Raw genomic sequence first — 20,729 nt, 5'->3', positions numbered from 1 at the left:
AGGAAGGAGGCTGACAGATGCACATCACGACGAAGATTAAGTCATGAAAAATGACCAAAAGGGGGCTCCCAAGATGACAAATCATAATTCGACCAAACTTTCCTCGGTCCATATGCGACTTGCGGCCTTCACGGCCTTTGCTACTAAGTTTACGGTCTTAGTGAACATGCACCGCGTCGTTCCCAGCAGGTTGCTCCGAAACGTTTTTAGTACCTACTTATCACAATACAGTACGTCACCCTCCACAAGACACTAATTTCTTCATTATTTTCGTTCGAAGTGACAGGTAACCATGTTTACCCATCGCAGCCGGTATCAGTAATGACATTCACATTCCAGACAGGTAACATTTCTAAGAAGTAACTTATCGCTGTCTTCCGGCTAAACGCGAGTACCCGCTTTTCGTGCCGTCACTGCTACACTCACTTATTTCTCAAGACTTTAATTTACAAGTGCATATTGAAACCGACTTGGACGTACGGAGTTCAACTGTGGGGGTGTGCTAAGCCTTCGAACACCAAAATAATTCAAAGACTCCAATCAAATGTACTGCGCTCCATAACCAACGCCCCATGGTATGTCTCGAACTTCACATTACACAATGATCTTCAAATCCCGTTCGTCACAGAAGAAATCAAAAGATATTCTGCCATATACCACAACCGACTAATAGGACGCGAAAACAGTTGCGTAACTGAACTAAGCAACCCATTAAACATCAGACGAAGACTAAAACGAGAATGGCCCTCAGACTTAAAAGAACACACGGTTGAAGATGGGTAGCCATACTCAACAACATAATGCAGAGTATATACATAGGAGAATCATCACTGGATGCTCACTCCGCAAGTGATTTCATACAACATATTTACTTATTGCTCCATTGTAGAGTAGATTGTAAATTGCAAGAAGTAATAATAATAAAAAAATTTATTTCCGTTCTAAATAAACAGAAAAGGTAAGGTAAATTTGTCCCTGTGCTTATCTAATTAAGCACTAAGTCATGAGGGCGTATAGAGGAGTGAATGTATAGAACCACATTTTCTTGACCTCGGCACTAGTTGGAGGTGAGTGATCAGCTTCACGGCCCTGCCGTTTTACCCCCGGAGTAAAGCGCTCGGTACCCATTCAATAGGAAGTTGGGTGGGCCCTAGAGCCGGTCTGGACGACCTGGAGAAGAGAAAATTCTTGACTCCATTGGGACTCGAACTCCGAACCCTCTGTCGTCCAGTCCGTAGCCAATTACTATACCGACTGCGCTATCCCGGCTCCCTCTAAAGGAATATAATTTTAATAATTTCGACCTACTTTAATATTCGCAGGATCACTCATTCGAGCCTCGATGGCCCAGTCGGTATAGAGACTGGCTGCGGACTGGACAGCCGATGCGTCTGAATTCGAGTCCCGATAGGGGCAAGACTTTCTACTTTCCACTTCGTCCAGACCTGCTATAGCGCCCACCGGGTGCTTTCTCCGGGATTAACTCTGCCGGGGCGTGAAGCTCAGCACTCACCTCCAACCTGTGCCGAGATCAAGGGTACCTGGATAAATACATCCACTCCTCCATACGTCTTCATGGCACAGTGATTAATCAGTTAAGCACAGGGACAACTTTACTTTTATAATAACAATCTCGTGACCTATGGTAGAGTGGCATTTGGCGTTATGTGTAGCCGACAGACGCATTTATGTTAATCTTGAAGCCGAATTTCTTCATGTTTCCACAGGTAATCACCATTCCAACATTGCTCGAAACTCATCACGGCCACCTGAACTGAGCGACATCCCTGAGCAGGCAGCACCATATCATATTCTTGATCATTAAGTCTGAGGTTCCCCCCAGCACTTGGTTAGTCACGGGGTCAAACTTAAATGTCTACACATGTCCTGTAATTGCCAGTGTAAGAAATCTTACACTATGTTTATGTTGGAAGGCTGTAGAGGCTGTCCTGTGACATTGATGACAAACTTTCTTTTCCAATGGCTATTCCAGCCCATTCAGGGCCCAAGCCTTTTATTCAGTTCCATAATAATTTTTCACAGACGGTAGGACGCCTTGGACGAGTGATCAGTCCGTCGCAAGGCCGCTACCTAAACACAGAATAAACACATATATACATGAAACATCCATGAGTTGAGTACGATTTGAACCCACGATCCCAGCGTTCGAGCGAAGACAGTTGATGCCTTAGACCTCGTAGCCACTGTGTGTGTCTATAAATATACTTTTCTATAACATGTATGTTCAAGTGCTTCACGAAACAAAGTCTGCTATCAGACGAACGTGTTAAAAAAATAAAAAGGATCATCATAAATGGCCAAAAAAGTGTTCTGAAAACAAACAAGAAACAAAGGAAGGAGTTTAATGTGATGATCCAAGTCTCGTTGCCCTGAAGTTGATGTGTTATGTTGCGCAGGAACCAAATTTCCGAAACCCATCTTGATATATATATATATATGTAACATTTTAAACAAATTATCTTTTTATAATCTCAAAAATTAATATTTCCTGGGTCAATAAAATAATTGATAATAAAACTTCCCTGAATGACAACTGTTTATTTTCTCTTGTCAGTAGGTCTGCAGAACTTAATTCCCTAAGCAACATTTCCTGTTCTCCACTTCCTGTCAACAGAACTAGAATTAATATTTACCTGAAATAATATTTCTCTAAATTAACAAATTCTGTATAGGATCTACTGATAAAATGAGTCTCCCTTTCATTTCCAACCAGCTTGTCAAGGGTTTAAAATTCGAATAAGTCTGACTGAGGGATGTTTCAATTATCTTTGACGAGAAATGTCAACTCGGTTCCTGTTACGACGATATGAAATTCTATTAACTTCGGGGCTTTAGTTTTTCTTGCTAAGCGACAGATCCGAGGCCGCTTCAAAGACGCCGCGGTTGTACCACACATTACAATTTTCTAATTTAATTGTCGATTAGAATCATTTGACAGTTTCAACGCAGCTGTGAGCTTGTCCACTGCTCCTTTTGGTGTAATTCAAATACTGGATCCTTAGGGTCTACAGCATAGATGTTGGGTCCCTGTAATTCAGTGATTATGAAGAAATAGATCCGTTATATTGTCCGGAAGAAGAAGATGCGTTTTGTTTTGCAATGAATATCGCCACAAACCGATACACGTGCTCTATTTCAAAGGGTCTGAAGTCTGTTGACGTTTGTTTGTTTCATCGTTCTATGAGATCAGCTTTCCAGGGAAGCTTCGCAACAACTTCTATACAGTCACTCAGCCAGATCGTTGGAGCAGGGACAGCGCAGTCGGTATAGCGATTGGCTCCGAGCTGGACGACCGAAGGGCCGGAGTTCGAGTGTCGGTAGTAGCAAGATTTATCTCCTCTCCATGTCACCCAGACCAGTTCTGGGGCACATCTAGCATCCCAATCCAGTGGATATTTGAAGAGGAGGTCTTTTGCCGGGGATAAAACGGCAGAAGCATGAAGCTGACCACTCACCTCCATCTAGTGCCGAGGTGTAGAATACATGGAAATATACATCCACCCCCCTAAACGTCTTCATGCCATGGCCTTTAACTAGATAAGCACATGAATGAATTTCCTTCTATTCAGCCAGATTTTACTGACACTTTCAATCCAAACCGTGTGTTAATATACTTTTGGTTTCATTTTAGATATTTAAATAAAATACGTACATGAAAGATTTGAGGTTTTCACGGCGGTGACTATGAAGAAAGTAGTCTTCTGGGATTTGGCACCGTGTATATGTGGTGTTAACCGACGTTTCGGAGGAACGTTACTCCGAAACGTCGGTTAACACCACATATACACGGTGCCAAATCCCAGAAGACTGCTTTCTTCAAAATACGTACATGTTTGTACTTGTCATTGATGTCTTGATGCTGTCACTGACGTCTATTTGCACACTGTGATGATTTTACTGAATTCAAAATTGGTGTTACGTAAAAAACTAAGANAGAAATGTCAACTCGGTTCCTGTTACGACGATATGAAATTCTATTAACTTCGGGGCTTTAGTTTTTCTTGCTAAGCGACAGATCCGAGGCCGCTTCAAAGACGCCGCGGTTGTACCACACATTATAATTTTCTAATTTAATTGTCGATTAGAATCATTTGACAGTTTCAACGCAGCTGTGAGCTTGTCCACTGCTCCTTTTGGTGTAATTCAAATACTGGATCCTTAGGGTCTACAGCATAGATGTTGGGTCCCCGTAATTCAGTGATTATGAAGAAATAGATCCGTTATATTGTCCGGAAGAAGAAGATGCGTTTTGTTTTGCAATGAATATCGCCACAAACCGATACACGTGCTCTATTTCAAAGGGTCTGAAGTCTGTTGACGTTTGTTTGTTTCATCGTTCTATGAGATCAGCTTTCCAGGGAAGCTTCGCAACAACTTCTATACAGTCACTCAGCCAGATCGTTGGAGCAGGGACAGCGCAGTCGGTATAGCGATTGGCTCCGAGCTGGACGACTGAAGGGCCGGAGTTCGAGTGTCGGTAGTAGCAAGATTTATCTCCTCTCCATGTCACCCAGACCAGTTCTGGGGCACATCTAGCATCCCAATCCAGTGGATATTTGAAGAGGAGGTCTTTTGCCGGGGATAAAACGGCAGAAGCATGAAGCTGACCACTCACCTCCATCTAGTGCCGAGGTGTAGAATACATGGAAATATACATCCACCCCCCTAAACGTCTTCATGCCATGGCCTTTAACTAGATAAGCACATGAATGAATTTCCTTCTATTCAGCCAGATTTTACTGACACTTTCAATCCAAACCGTGTGTTAATATACTTTTGGTTTCATTTTAGATATTTAAATAAAATACGTACATGAAAGATTTGAGGTTTTCACGGCGGTGACTATGAAGAAAGTAGTCTTCTGGGATTTGGCACCGTGTATATGTGGTGTTAACCGACGTTTCGGAGGAACGTTACTCCGAAACGTCGGTTAACACCACATATACACGGTGCCAAATCCCAGAAGACTACTTTCTTCATAGTCACCGCCGTGAAAACCTCAAATCTTTCATGTACGTATTTTATTTAAATATCTAAAATGAAACCAAAAGTATATTAACACACGGTTTGGATTGAAAGTGTCAGTAAAATCTGGCTGAATAGAAGGAAATTCATTCATGTGCTTATCTAGTTAAAGGCCATGGCATGANTGATCCTTCTATAATTATGGCCTAAGGACCCAGTCATCATGAATAGAACGATGAATCTCCATTATGTTATGAACATGGACAGGTACGAGTACGTGAGGGGTTTCGAAACTCAGTGAATTAGCAGTAACGGCCAAACGTGTTCACGCAATTTCGGCGCCTCCTCCCAGGTCTGTCAATTCTACCAACTCGCTTGTCACGAGGAGAGCAGACCTGCAGGATCTCTCGAAGTAACGGACATAAGAGCCTATTGCTACGCGACTTCTTTATCCGTTCATGACGAATATGAGAAATTTAAGAGAAACGATAATGTGACGCAAGAAGATTGAAGAGTTTGAACAACTGGTTATTATAAAGTACGGCACATCTGTCGATGGACCCAAATTATATATTTCTAAGTTATCAATAACAGCACGTCAACCAAACTGACTAGATTTCTGACGTCATATTTCGTATGAAGAGACCTGGCCACGACAAGTAATAAACTGTCACATAATTTACTGGTCTAACATTTAAATGGTACTGCTGGCCGACTTAACATATTTTCAGGCGTTACGTTTCGAAGGAGAAATGGGCGATAATGAATAGTGAAACATGAAGTACTCACATAAAATATAGGTTACGAAAGTGACGACTCTTTTATCTTTATTGCAACGCTTTGGAACTCATAAAATAACACTTACTTGTTCTAAATTATTTATAATACGCTGTCATAAGTAAATATACTCATTTCAGAGTCCACAGTAACTTCAATAGGTTCTATTTAGTATTTAAATTTAAGCTGAAATGAACACAAGCGGAAAACATACTTCAACTTCAGTCATGTCAAAAATCAACAATTATTGTGAGGCCTAAGATAATTATGAACCCGATAAAATTACTGGGGTAGGACTGTTCCTAATTTTTGTTAAATCAACGAAACAACATCAATTATATCCTGTATTACAGCAAAATCAACGTGTCAGTTCAAAATTAAATGTAATTTTGCCTTTTTTAAAATGTATTAGCGAACAGGCATATCATCAAACAAATTTTCGAAGAAACGAAACCCCGGACTCTAAAACGGTACCAAATTCACCTCTTGGGAGGTGTTGCAAATATCAGTTCATGAGAAAATTTAATCAAAATATGCCCAATTTTTTTTTTCGTTTAGTCAGCTAAGAACAGAAAGAATCATTACCAAACTTCAAGAAATCGAATCGGATTTCCTACACCACCCGTCTTCATCCTAGGATAGATGTTATGTTTATTTTATTTGTTTACTTGACTGTTTAAAGCCCAATGGTTTCCATATACACCATCTGCTTTAGCACAATAAAACTCTGCATTCTGCCCACAGCTTGTATTTATATGTTTCGTATGGTTCTCACAACAAGAAGCGTTTCTTTCCCTAAACAGCATTAACCGGTTGGTATTTGTAGCGGAGATGTAATCTGTTTCCTGTGAGGTACGAACTGAATATTTATATATTATTTAGAAGAAATTTAGTCTTTCAGTCCCGTGTGGAGGCGGGTTCGAATAGCTCCACCGTAGCCCTGTGAGTCGTAAGACGCGACAAAGAGGGAAGTCTCGAATCTGAGACAGTAAAATACAGTTACGAGTCCCACGGGACTTGGACCCGAGAATGACTGCACTGGCGAGGGCCAGCAGCAATTGTAAACGACAGACCCGTCCTCTCGTCAGACAGAGCGCCCCACATCAACAAACCCACAACTGTCTGACAGTAATAAATATCTGGTTGTGAGCCCCAGATGGGTGCTTTATTCCTAGACAGACTGACCGACTGACCATCGGTCGTAATATAAGCCTCAGACTCAGTCTTTTGTGGATCACGGCTTACAAACCGACGCTGTCTGTAGCTCAGGGATGTGGAAGGAAGCGGTAGTGTCGTACTTCGAAATCAGATCCCGATATTCTCCTAAAGGGACTGATAAAACTGCGGTAAAATTCCAAGTCACCATAGTTGGTGTCTCGGTCCAGATTCGAACCCGACACCTCTAGTAACTCTCTCGGTGAGTTAGACGATATTGGTTATTCATGGAAAACACAAAAAAATGACGTTAACAGAGGCAACAGTCCGAGCCGCTACTAAGTCCTAACTGCGCGAAACCTGACGAGTTCTCTACTGGGATATAACTCCGTGCAGTCCGTTGAAAGTCAAACGACGTTTCAGAGAAATATATCGCCTCCATCTTCAGGGTCGAAAAATAAGCTAACCAGGAAACAAGTGTGAAGCACGTGAGCAAGCAAAACCATGGACCGTTCACACGCGTTTTTTTTACCGAACCTGAATTTGAATCGAGGGAAAAAGAAACGAGTGACTATCAATATAGGCAACATTTAATTATGTCGAACCAAGAAGGTGAATGTAAGGAAACGCTCGGCGGCGGCGGCGGCACCTGATCTCTGTGGGGGCAGCGTGAGATGTGGGTGTGTTGCCTCGACTCGCTCGCATGCTCACACTGTCATACACACGATGCCTATTACTTCTTCACATGCACCTTTGCATGTTGACATCTTATTTTGGTGTAAGACGAGAAGGGGCCGGGGGGCGGAGGTTAGCGGGAAGAATATATCATGTGAATGGTCATCCGCGTGCCGCCGAGGGGCTCTGTGCCATGATTCACAACTCTACTCTACCGTGGTTATAAAGAAGTGTGAAGGATGGTACATGTCTAAGTCATGAACACCAATAAGTCTCTACATATATTTAGCAGTTCGAGGGGTCGGAGTTCGAGTACCGTTAGGGTCAAAATTCTTCTCTTCTCAACGTCGTCCAAACCGGCTCTGGGGTCCACCCAGCCTCCAACAAAATGGGTACCGTGGGCTCTTTCCAGAGGGGTAAATCAACCAGGGCTTGAAGTTTAACACTCACCTGCAACTAGTGCCGAGGTCAAGAAAATAAGGATCTATACATCCATTCCCCATACGTCTTCATGGCGTAGGGCTTAATTAGTTAAACACAGGAACAACTTTAAAGAAAGCAGCTAGTACGAATGCGGAAGAACAAGATTGCATGTAAGGTTTTGTGGGAAAGCCAAAAGGAAAGAGACCACTAGGAAGACCAAGACGCAGGTGCGGGAAAGTATTAAAATGTATCTTAAATAGGATGGGCTGGTATGGATGGGATAGATCTGGTTCAGGAGAGGAACCAGCGGAGAGCTCTTGTGAACACGGTAATGAACCGTCGAGTTCCATAAAATGCTGGGAAGTTCTTGAGTAGCTGCACAGCTCCATGAACTTAGCTAAAGGACTGAGGAAGCTATACGTTTTTTCCATCTTCAACTGGAACAGATCCTGCACTTTAACCTTTAACATGTATCGGATTTGCCTGTCAGCTTCTTATGGCTGTGACTTTCAAGAGTACTCTCTTTTAGGATGTGACGCCGTGTGGTCCGGTAGAATTTTACCGAATTTTCGGAGGAATAGCGCCTCCACTTCAGAGTCGAGAGGAATCCAACGAAGCGTACTGCAAATAGTGGTACTCTGCGCGTTGATCACTTCTTGCTAGTTCCTCGGTTAAATTACTCTCTAACCCTGAAGATGGAGACAATAAATTCCTTCGAAACGTCTCTAAACTTCCATCAGACTACACGACGTCACATTCCAGAGGATTATAATCTTCAAATTTGATACATTTTTTACGTAAATTCACACGGGAACAGACGATTTCTGCCAACTAAACACTATACAACGCACTTCGGTCATGTGACACAGTCTTGATGTGTAGGTCTAGTAACTGTGCAGTGTCCTCTTACTTTTAGATGAGGAATAAAATCTAGGCCCTGCGGACTGCTATGAAGCGTTCTGTAACCAATTTTTAGTGGTCTTTTCCACTATAATCCTCCTCTAAATTAGATACACTTGTTCACTGTTATCGTAGAGAATAATTTTATTCGATTAAATTGTTAATCGATACGCTTGCAAGTAACAACCGTCTAAATCATGTTATTGCCCGTCCAATTCACCAACATTGCTCAGAAAATAGTTCAGGACTACTGATACTTCTTTACAATGAAGTTTTGCGGCTCTAACTTGCCGTGCAAAGCGTGTATTGAACATGTAAACATCATTACGCGTGCGACACATTCATGTAACGTTGTCACACACGCACACAACTTCACGCGTGACGCAGACATGCAACAAACACGTGTCTTACCTCTTGCCGTTTCGTCTCCTTCGCTTTGTGGCGTACACGGTACCAAGCTGATTCATGATGTGAGGGTTGGTCGTTGCGGTGCCTGCGGCTATAGGGGTTGGCGTGGGGGTGGCCACTGCTGGCAGTTCACCTCCAAACACCGCGGCGGCCGCGGCAGCAGCGGCGGCGGCGGCGGCAGCAGCAGCGGCGGAGCACGAGGGACTTGTCACCTGCTGCTGCTGGGGTAGGCTGCAAACGGAATTGCATTGGCTCACAGCTATGAACTCCGTGATGACGGTGCTACGGCGAAACGGCTTAGAGGAAACAGCGCAGTTCGGGGATTGCAGGTGTACACAGACAGGCTGTAGCTGTGCTAGCGGCGGTCTCTACGCCATGTCTCGCGTTCACACGGAATGAATCCACACTGGCTCACAAAAATATTATCTATTGTTACACACTCACACACTCACTGCACACTCACCACTTGATTGACGGATGACTCCACTACAGCGTATGTATCGTGTGTGTGTCCAGACGCTCGCCAACAGCAAACTAGCATCCCCACTCCTAACACCATAGCTGTAGCCACGCCTCCCGCCAAGATATCACTCGCCAATGGGAGACTTACTACGTCATTAGAATAACAATGGCAGCGAGCGAACTGGTTGCGAACAAAGGCGGTGGGGCGAGAAAGGGCCGGCCTACGGTGTCACTTGGAAACTGTGCACTGTCTGGATGGTAGATTTGACGGTTCTAAGGGCCATAACAAAATTCGGTACTTGTGAGCACGGCCAGTTCCTGCGGAGCAAGAAAACAGTAATGTGAGCTGTATGACAGTTGCTAGCGCGCTATTCCCAGATCATGGCGCTGCCTGGCGGTAAATCGCCGCACTTCTCTTTGTTTACCTTGCGATTCGCACGGCACGCTTGTTGTGTCCGGTTCGAATCTAGGTCAGGACACCGAGTATCCTGACTGAGGGTTTTTTTCTTGGTTTTCCATAGTTTTAGGCAAATGCCTTAAATTAGACCATGACCACTGCCTTCTATTTCCAAGTCAGTATTCACGATCATAAAATTACTTGACTCAATGTGGTCTGAGCTATTGACATTAACGTCAAACAAAATTGCGAGGAGTACACAAACCACCACTAGAGGTTCAGAACCTGTAGCACAAAAGCCGCTGAGAGGATGTGGGTCGACTGTTGTAGTCAAATGGTACCAGGAAACCCACTTAAATAGGCTTAACATTTAATTTGGTTTAAATATTTATTAATACCATGTAAAGTAAATACAGGTGAAGTTATCCCAGTAAGAGAGAGTGGAGGCCCACAGGGTTATGAGACGTCAAAGCCCCCACATTCTCTAGACAATTGGCTCACAGATGTTTGTGAGGTTGTCAGCCTTCCGCGCCGGCCGTTCTTTGCCCCCAGTAAGATTATTGGTACTCATTTCACAGTCGACCCCAGAGCCATAGCGCAGCTGGAAGGATTAGGTCAGTTGAAAAATCCAATAATCTCTACGGGGATCGAACTCGCGATCTTGCGGTTTGTAGCATGGTGCCTCAACCAACTACGCTACCGCCTGCCCCTCATTAATACCATGTCAGAATTAAGAGGATATAATCTCCATATGCCTGATTCTCCATTAAATTATGTTTTATCTAGCAGAACTAAAAAACGGATGTTAAATAGTGACAGAATGCAACTTATGTAAACTTAGTTCCCAAAATACGTCCAGAGAAGGAACCAAGTTTTGTCGATTGATAATTATTAAATATCTGGTAAATATGTAGGCTTTAAGGGGGCCAGAAATGATTTTTTTTAACTGTTCTTTGTACCAGACAGGCAGAAAACTTTACACTCAACGTACTGTAAAATCTGCACAAACAGACCTGAATTTGCAGGCTGCTTAAGGGCGCGCTCACGTTAAGTTACGTCACAACATGGGCCTCCGTTACCAATTGATGGGGTTCTTTTCATGTCGAATTCCTCAATCGACTGTGGCCTCAGTCAGCAAAGTTGTTCCGACCGTGTAGGGGGGGGGGATGAAATAAAGTGGGATTATATTGACGTCTGTGAGGCCTCGGTTTATACGTCATGAGGGTAGGTGTATAAACGTAGCATCAGGAAAATGTTGCGCTATTTTATAAAAGAAGTAATTTAGGACCCATATAACTATGCTTCAGGCAAATAAATTCTCAGGTCATACAGCGTCGAATTAAAGTGATACTATGAGAGTGTTTATATATTAAGAGNTTTGGTGTTGGATATTCGATTTAGTGTCCACTTATACACACGATTCGGCACTACAAGCAATTACGGCGCTATCGTCAATTTCCACAATTCGCAAATCGCCACAGCACCCTCTATATTTTTCCAGCCTCTCTTGTCTTCACCTGCCGTTACTTGGCAACGGTTTATAACAGTGGAGATTCTTCAGATTCACGCACTCAAGTCCTTTCTGAATGGATGCTCCCTTCAAACTACCTCCTTTCTTCACAGACTTTCGTACAGAACTGATTCGGTTGTCCCGATTATCTTCCTTATAAAACCTTTGTACGGACTGAATAGAAAACACCGTTCCCAAAAGTACCTCCATTTTTGCATGCATATCTGTTGCCGCTGGAACGTGTTTATCGAGCCGTTGCCTAGAAACGAATGTTGTTTCAGAGCTGTTCGCTAGCAACGGCTGTTTCTCTGGTTTCACAGTTCCCGCTTTCAGCAGATATACCACAATATGTTTCTTAAAAGATTATATTTTGTGCTACGTAATTCTCAAGCCGAATTAATATTCACTTGCTTACATAGACGGAAGATGAGTGTTCGAAACTGTGGCATTTGAAGGAAAAAATGTAACTTAATTCAAAGAAAATTATTTTCCTCTGTGATCTGAAATACACCAGTATGTTAGATAGTTATTATGTTTCGGAGTAACCTACTGCCTCTTCTTTCTGAATAGTCACTCTTCTTCCCTGTAGATGGAGACATGATGTTCCTACGAAACCTCGGTGGCGATGTACCACAGTACATGGTTCTCATTCCATGTAGAATCTGAAGTTCTCACAGCGGAGGTTATGAAGGGTTCTTTCTTCTACGATCTAACACCAACATTCCTTATTTTGCAAAAAACAAACGGATTACGAGGTCACCTTGTGTGTCTGTGTAGCAGCTTTTTTTTTTTCGTTTTCTATTCAATTTGTGCCGTATCAAAGAAAGCAGGCGAACACTCCTTATATATTAATTAATTAACTGTTAAAGATGGGCGCCGTGCTAGCGCAATCAGTATAGCGACTGGCTACGCGCTGGACGACCGAGCGGTCGGAGTTCTTGCCCCATTAGGGTCGAGAATTTTCTCTTCTTCATGTCGTCTAGACCGATTTTGATGTCCTACCTAGCCTTCTATCCAATGGGTACCAGGGACCCTTTCCCCGGAGGTAAAGAGGTCGGGGCGTGAAGCTGACGACTCACCTCCAGCTAGTGCCGACGTAAAGAAAATGTGGGTCTATACATCCATTCCCCCATACGCCTTGATGGCGTAGTGCTTGATTAGTTAAGCACAGAGACAACTATATCTTTTACTGTTAAAGAAAAGTATCTCATATTCGGCGTCTCTCCTGTACGTTTTCGTCAAACTACAATTACATAATGATATATGAGACATAAAATGAAGGCTACATGTTTCGGCACGTGATGATCGTAATTACGAGACTTCATTCTATATCCGATACCAAAACATAACTGAGTGCTGTAAGGGGCATTTCGTTCTCCGTCTAACTTTCATTTCTTCTCTTACTTAGGCATACCAAATAAAATTCTGGCCTAACCCCATGGACGAGTGTTTAGTGCCCTTCCTTCATATTGCCCAGTTTCAAATGTGGGCGCGAGATGTGCTATCCCGACCGGATTTTCATGGCTTCCTTCAGTCGCTCCAGTCCAGTTCCGATGTAGCAATATTTGGCTCGTTAGATCACTTCTAATCACTAACTCATGAATTATTCTAACATTCGACGCTATATGCCTGGAGCCTACGTTATCGACAGCGTCGTTAAACAAGAAATCGGTGTTGAGACATAGCACGAACTCGAGTTACCGTTCATGAATTACAGAAATCAAATCAAAACAATTGGAGGTGTTTTATACAAAACTGCAATTTTTCTCTGGCGCGTTCACCTGAAGGACAGGAATCAGTTGTGTGTGTGCTTATATTTAATTGCGCAAGAGGAAGAAAGAGGAATATGAAATGAAAACTTACGGGCCTAAGCAAATACAGTAGCACAAGATGCCGGCTTCTGTCCGCACAAAGGCCGATACAAGCATTTAAACACAAGAACTGTATCACGGGTTGGACCGCTGTGGAACCAGGGATCCATTTGCAGCGAGAGTAAGGGAATTTTCCCATCTTCGTCTCGTCTATACCCCGGACCTGGTCCCCCCCATCAGCCATCTCTTCCTGGGGTAGAGCAAACGAGGCTTGAATCTGAACTCATCAACACTTAGCGACGAGGTTAAGATGGGCCTAGTTAAACCTCAACTCCCTCTTATGTCCCCAAGGCGTAGCGCTTAATTAAGTATAGGGACAGCTTTACTTCAAGCCTATATATATTGTGACATGTAAATCCATTGCTAGGAAACGGCTTAACGAAACGCGTCTCCGAGGTTATGACAGACATCGATTCGTAGGTAACGCATACAGAAACCTTTCTGTTACAACGGCTAGGTGAAAGCTGTTCACAATGAAAGACATACGCGAAGTAGGAACCCTTGGATACGGTTCTACCAAAACCTACCTCAGGGAGAGGTAGACTACAAGATGTACACTATAGAGACTTACCGAGCAGCAGAAGCCCAGTCCGAGAGGAGACTGGGTACAGACCTGCTCACCGAATTCGTACAGAGAACATTTAATTGTGGAAGTGTTGAAGACTTTGTGTGTCACTGCTCCAGTAACCTTTTGAAGTGTTTGTAGATACTCATGGTGATTGTCCAATAAATCGATTCATCTAATCCGGAACCCACGAATCACGTATTTGTCGCGTTACCAGGATACGTGACAATGCGTACCCCACGATATCTGTCAGAAGAAGGTTTTCCAGTGATTGGATCATTTTAAGTTTAACGTGCTAGGCCTACAGGCTACAAACGAGGGTCAGATTTCCAAATGTTGCAAATCTGTGACTGGAAATTTATAGAAACTGAAAGAAAATCGCAGAATGTGTGAAACAATTTCAAGTCGGGTTATATTGTACTTAATAACGGGGCATCAATTAAATTTCTTTTTACTTGGTTGTCAAACGGAATTTAAGTACAAATCTTTTAGTTTCAAATGTGATGCAAATTATTGCCGTTCTGAGACCAAGTCTTTTTCCTTTTTCGGACTAAGAAAGTTTATTATGCAAAACGCTGGGAGGCACGCTTACTGGCCAGAAGTCGTTTTATATGTCCGAAGCAATAACCATATCTTTCAAACTTTCCTTGTCACGATTAAATAAAGCAAGTCTCTCGCAAGAAACAAAATTTAATATTAAAAAATGTAAATCTGTAATAATCGTAACTTAAAAACATTTTTATTGCTTCTATTGCTAGACGAACTGGTAAAAAGTGAAGTTGTTCCTGAGCTTAATTAATTAAGCACTGTACCATGAAGACGTATGAGGGAATGGAAGTATAAGTCCACCATTATTGGCTTTGGCACTAGATGGAAGTGACTTGTCAGCTTCACGTCTCTGCCGCTTTGCCTCAGAGAAAATATACCCATTACATCGGAGGCTGATTTGTCTCTGTGGAGAAGAGGAAAACCTTGTCCCTGCTGGGATCAGAAACCGGGCCGTCAAGCCGGCAGCCCGTCGCTATACCGACTGAGCTATGCGTGATGAACTACTTCTATAGTTAACGTTTTCTTTATTGCTAGTGGGGTGCGACTAAGTCCCTTGTACTGTGGCCACTTCTGGCCTATTGTACCAGCCCCAGATGATAGGTGAGGGTGATTGTGGAGCAATTGGTGGAATGAAGATTGGCAGGGGAACCCGAAGTACTTGGAGAAAACCTTCCCCAGCGCCACTTTGTCCCACTTGACCATATTTAACGCTTACTAACTGCGGTAACAGCCGATCACAGTGGAAGCGCGGTCTAAGGACATGAACTGTCTTCGCTCGCTCGAACACGGGATCTTGGGTTCGAATCCAACTCATGGCATGGATGTCTGCGTGTGTTAATGCTGTGTTTATGTTGTTCTGTGTGTAGGTAGAGGCCTTGTGACAGGGCTGATCCCCGTCCAAGGAGTCCTACCGAATCTCTTATTATTATGAAACTGAGTGGAACAAAGAGTTTCACGGATACACTAGGCTCCAAAGAGGGAACAAGAAAACGTGAGGGGGGGGGGGATGGAGAGATAATTACGGTAATAAAATTTGTCCTTAAGATTTTACAAGATGACAGTAACATATTTTGTTATAACCGTCTACCCATTCGTAGCAACTGCAGAGGTTGTGTTGTGTCGGATTAAAACTGCGAGATAAAAGTTAAACCAAATTTTGACAAATGTAAGCACATTTTGCATATCAGGTTCTCACAGCAGTGATTAAAAAGAATAAGTTACTACACGTCTTCTGCGATCCGGCGCCGTGGATGAACTTTCGCCCAACACCATGGAGTCCGAATAAAAAAGAACACAGTATTATACTCGAAGTATAGTGTACTATTATTAGTTAACCAAAAATCCCACTCCACAAATAAAACAGGAAGCGCTCCTACCCACGGCGCTGAAATTACCTGTACACAACACAACACGTAAGGCCCCGTAAAATATAAAGGTAGGGCTATCCCCTTTTCCGGTTCAGAAAACCGAAATTAACGGCCGTGGGCCTTCGTTGCGCTGACCGCGCGACACCCTCTACCCGCTAAAGTTGGCACTAACTTCGCCGACAAGCGGCGGTCGCTCGGTCGTAATAGTTCGCTTGCGGACTACAGGCCACGGAGTTTTAAAGAGATGAAGAAAGCAGTCTTCTGGGATTTGGCACCGTGTATATACACCACATATACACGGTGGCCAATCCCAGAAGACTGCTTTCTTCATAGTCACAGCCGTGAAAGCCTCAAATCTTACATTTTAAAGAGATCTCTGTAACAGGCCGTGGGGGCCCATAAGATTGTGAGACGTCGAGGTTCACACATTTTCTAGAAAATCGGCTTCCAGACGGCGGTGTGGTAATAGGCCCTATTGCGCCGTACATTATATTGTCACGGTTTAGGGGTGTGACCATAGACGGGGTACGGATTAGAAGATTGGTTATATTGACCACTTGTGTGCACCACTCGGAACTAAAATGAATGAACGAAATTTTATTCCCTTAGTGTGAGATCCCACCGCGGCGGCCCGGGTTCGAACCCGGGTCTGGTCAAGTGAGATTTGAGGTGGGCAAAGTGGCGTTGGGGCAGGTTTTCTCCGAGTACTTCGGTTTCCCCTGCCAATCTTCATTCCACCAATTGCTCCACAATCACCCTCACCTATCATCTGGGGCTGGTACAACAGGCCAGAAGTGGCCGCAGTACAAGGGACTTAGTCCCACCCAACTAGCAATAAGAAAAATTAGTGTGAGATCAAAACAACGGGTAAAATCTCTACGCCCTTTGACAGCAGGCGGGAAGACAAGAGATACTAAACCGAAGTCAGCAGGCTTTCATCTAGTTTAATCCGCGCATAATTCCTTCGTAAGTGCAATGTAAGACGGATAACGCGATGATTACTGAACAGGGTGTAGGTTCTTTAATTTTATGTATGAGACAGGTCACCGCTATAGTAAGGGTAGCATTAAGCACACGCCACCGCAACAAGTAGCCCTCAACGGATCGCCCTGAGGGTGTGCAACCATGAAACAAATCTGATGGCACAAGACTATGTGACAGTGCAGCTTCTATAAAATAAGAAGTTCTGAGAAGACCTAATCGTCTACTGTCCTTTGATACGTCAAGGACTCATCCAAAACCTTTTCTATTGTTGCTTGTGTATTCTTTGCTGCGGTAATGTTTTTAATGAGCCGTTGCGTAGCAACTACAAGGGGATACACATACGGATACACAGACTGATGTGAGGATTTTATGATTTACGCCATTTAGATGGGTCAGGTGACATGATACACATACCAATTTTGATAAAAATTTTCTCAGACAGTCCGAAGTTGATTGGGGGGAGGGGTAATTCACGAGCACAGGGCATCGTGACTTCATTAGCCTACTTTCATTTCTTTTCAAAATATAAAAAGCAGGCTAAAAACGTTTTGTTGAAGAAAGCAAGGATCATACTGCTTTAATCTTAACGTTAATAATGCCGAGTACAATAGTGGTCTATGTAACTATGTCTGCTTCTCGAAAACTCATCTGTGCGAGCTACATGCTCAGCCAATTCTTTGCTTAATTTATTCATAATAAGGTAATAGGACACGAGTGCAATTCATGAAAATAGCCGTAGTTCTATTTGTATTAGCCTACTTCATTCTTAAGCAAGGAATGAAAGCTTAGAAATGGTACTGCCCTTGTGCCCTTCGCGAGTGCTTGTTTCCAAGTTTCGTATCAAATGACGACGGACTGTGGTCAGAGCAGGTCGGGATTCCCGCAGGGGCTAGAAATGTTTCTGCTCATAACGTTAAGATTGTCCCTGGGGTCAATCCATCCTTCTATCTTCGATCAGGGGCTATTCTTAATGGCGGTAAAATAGGCGATACGCGAGCTGAAGACCTCCATCTAATGTCAAGGTTAGAAACAAGTGGAGCTATGTCTCCACTTCTCCATATATAGCTATGGTCTGGTGGTTAATTAAGCAGAGGAACACACTTTCCTCTATCAACTTGACCAGTTATCATGAAAAGTAGCATTGTAGCATGTAGATCCGTTGCTAGGAAACAGATTCCTAACACGCAGCAATGGAGTAAATCAGGGGATATGTTTTCTACGCGGTCCGTGCGACAGCTGCGTGACGAAACAATAGGACTGTTGGAAGTGAAGTTTTCTATGCGGTTGAGACAGTCGCTAGCCAGTACAGACGTGAACACGGAAGCTGAGGAAGCTACGGCGTTGGAAGCCGTTACCAAGCGACAGCTGGTGAAGATGCAGGTGGTTGAGAAGTCTTCGTGCGTGCTGTAGTGAATTGTAGAGTGTGTGAATTAGCGATAGCGCTATAGTTATTTGTAGTTACGATCTGTAAATATTTAATAAATCTAATTATCAATCCAAACCCCGTCTATAGTCACTCAGACACGTGGCAGTATTAACGTTATAGCATTGGACAATATCCGAAACTGATAGCTTTTAATAGGTTAAAATCAGTAATTTTATAATAATACGGCGGATGCACGAATTTATGAAGTGGGAGTGCCACTAATATCATTTTATATTAATTAAGTTGTCCCTGTGTTTAATTAATTAGGCACTACGCCATAAAGGCATACGGGGGAGTGGATGTATAGTTCCACATTGTCTTGACCTCGAAACTATCTGGAGGTGAGTGGTCAGCTTCACGTCCCGGCAGCTTAACCCCCGGGGAAAGCGTCCACGGTACCCATTGGACAGAAGGTTTAGTGGACCTCAGAGACAGTCTGGAAGACATGTAGAAGAGCAAATTCTTGACCCTACCGGAACTCGAACTCCGACCCCTTGGCTGTCCAGCCCATAGCCAGTCGCTACACCGACTGCGCTATCCCGGGTCCTGATCAATTAATACAGCATCCTGAAATTAATAATGATGGGAGACCTTCGAGAAACATATAAATTCTTTTATACTTGGAAAGGTTACGAAATAGGTGGCTTCATAAATATAATATAAAAATCCATGGCGTGTAGTCCGCAAGCGAACTATACCGACAGCCTCTGTTGTCTAATGGTCAGAGTTCTTGGATAGATCCAGAGGCACCGAGTTCGATTCCGGGTGCTACTAGATTTTTCTGAGAAGTAGTGGGTCTGGAACGGGGTCCACTCAGCCTCGTGAGGATAAATGAGGAGCTAGTTGAATGGAAAGTAGCGGCTCCGGTCTAGAAACCGAGATCAACGTCCGTGGGGATTGGTTGCGCTGATCAGGCGACACCCTCTATCCGCAAAAGTTAGCACTAACTTCGACAATAAGCGGCGGTCGCTCGGTCGGTATAAGTCATCAATAAGTTAACAAATAAATATACAAAGTACTCTTCTACCCCTATTTTTCTGGCAGAATATTTTTCCAAAACACCTTAAAAATACCTACCATTCTTATACCTCGAAAAAACGCAGTCAAACATCCACCAGATTACATGGCGTCACATCCATATGATCACCATCATGAGAACCTCGTATGTTACACCGACCACTCATTCTCCACTGCTGTGAGTGTCTGCAATTGAAAGGGGTAGAATATTCAGGAGTGTTTTAATGGATGAGATAGAAATATCGGTCCCGCTGTCAATGGCATGCAGACTTCTACCGTGCATTCTGCCTGGCCTCCTGACTAGTACAACACAAAATTATTTAAGCTTTCTTTACGTAACGCCCTCCTAGCATATTCGTAAACACACGACCCGTCCTGTGGCCAAAGGGGCCTAAACAAGTACCTCTATTTGCTAACTTCTACGGTAAGCAATAACTGATTCAACAGCGGGGGTTGTCGGAATGGACACAAAGGAACAGAACTTCACAGAATATTTAGTGTATGGGTATACAAGTCCTGTCGGAGATTACTGTCAGGCGGTAGCGTAGTTGCTTCAGGCACTAGGCTGCAAGACGCAAGGTCGCGGGATCGACTCCCGATGAGGTCATTCGATTTTTCAATTGACCTAATCCTTCCAGCCGCACTATGGCCCTGGGGTCGACTCAGCCTCTAACAGAAATGAGTACCAGGAATCTTCCTGGGGGTGCAAAGAGCGGCCGGTGCGTAAGGCTGATAACCTCACCACCATCTGTGAGCCGAGTGTCTAGAAAATGTGGGGGCCTCGACATCTCATAATCCTATGGGCCTCCACGGCCTGGTACAGGGAGAATTTTCTTTTATTGTCATCTAGGGTGTTATACCGTGTACATTGGTAGACAGGTACCAATGTTTCGTAGAAATCTGTTGCCTCCATCTTCAGGTGAGAAGGGAATAAACCCGAGAGGAATGACAATTTAATTTAATTGAACACACCAGCTCCTATGTTGATAAAATTAGTTTAATGAGAGACAATATAAATCCCATAATTGAAATATCTTAGTTTATAAGCATCTGATTACTAGAACAGAAAGTAGATGAAGACAGCCCTCAATCACATGTAACAAAATCTAACAACATGGGAGCGTATGACTGCTTATAAAAATAAAACTGGTTTTGAAAGAAATTTTGATAAATTTCCCAGTGGTTAAAGCGATAAGGGCGTGAAGCTGACCATTCACCTTCTTCTAATGCCGAGGTCAAGAATGGTGGAACTACACC

At 43.4% G+C, this 20,729-nt stretch overlaps 1 protein-coding gene across 2 annotated transcripts in view; it reads right to left on the bottom strand.

Moving 5' to 3' along the window:
• LOC111868864 overlaps positions 1 to 20,729 on the bottom strand; it is a 359,329-nt gene that overhangs the window by 263,073 nt on the left and 75,527 nt on the right. For both annotated transcript variants that reach the window (XM_023859902.2, XM_023859903.2), the window contains exon 2: positions 9,328 to 10,104. In XM_023859902.2, the coding sequence (XP_023715670.1) occupies positions 9,328 to 9,383 (56 nt within the window). In that variant the 5' untranslated portion in view covers positions 9,384 to 10,104. The remainder of the gene's footprint in view (positions 1 to 9,327; positions 10,105 to 20,729) is intronic.

Source organism: Cryptotermes secundus, unplaced genomic scaffold (genome assembly GCF_002891405.2).
Source record: "Cryptotermes secundus unplaced genomic scaffold, Csec_1.0 scaffold523, whole genome shotgun sequence".
Classification (NCBI taxonomy): domain Eukaryota; kingdom Metazoa; phylum Arthropoda; class Insecta; order Blattodea; family Kalotermitidae; genus Cryptotermes; species Cryptotermes secundus.
Note: the sequence above shows the minus strand (reverse complement) of the source record. Positions and strands in the feature narration are given on the sequence as shown.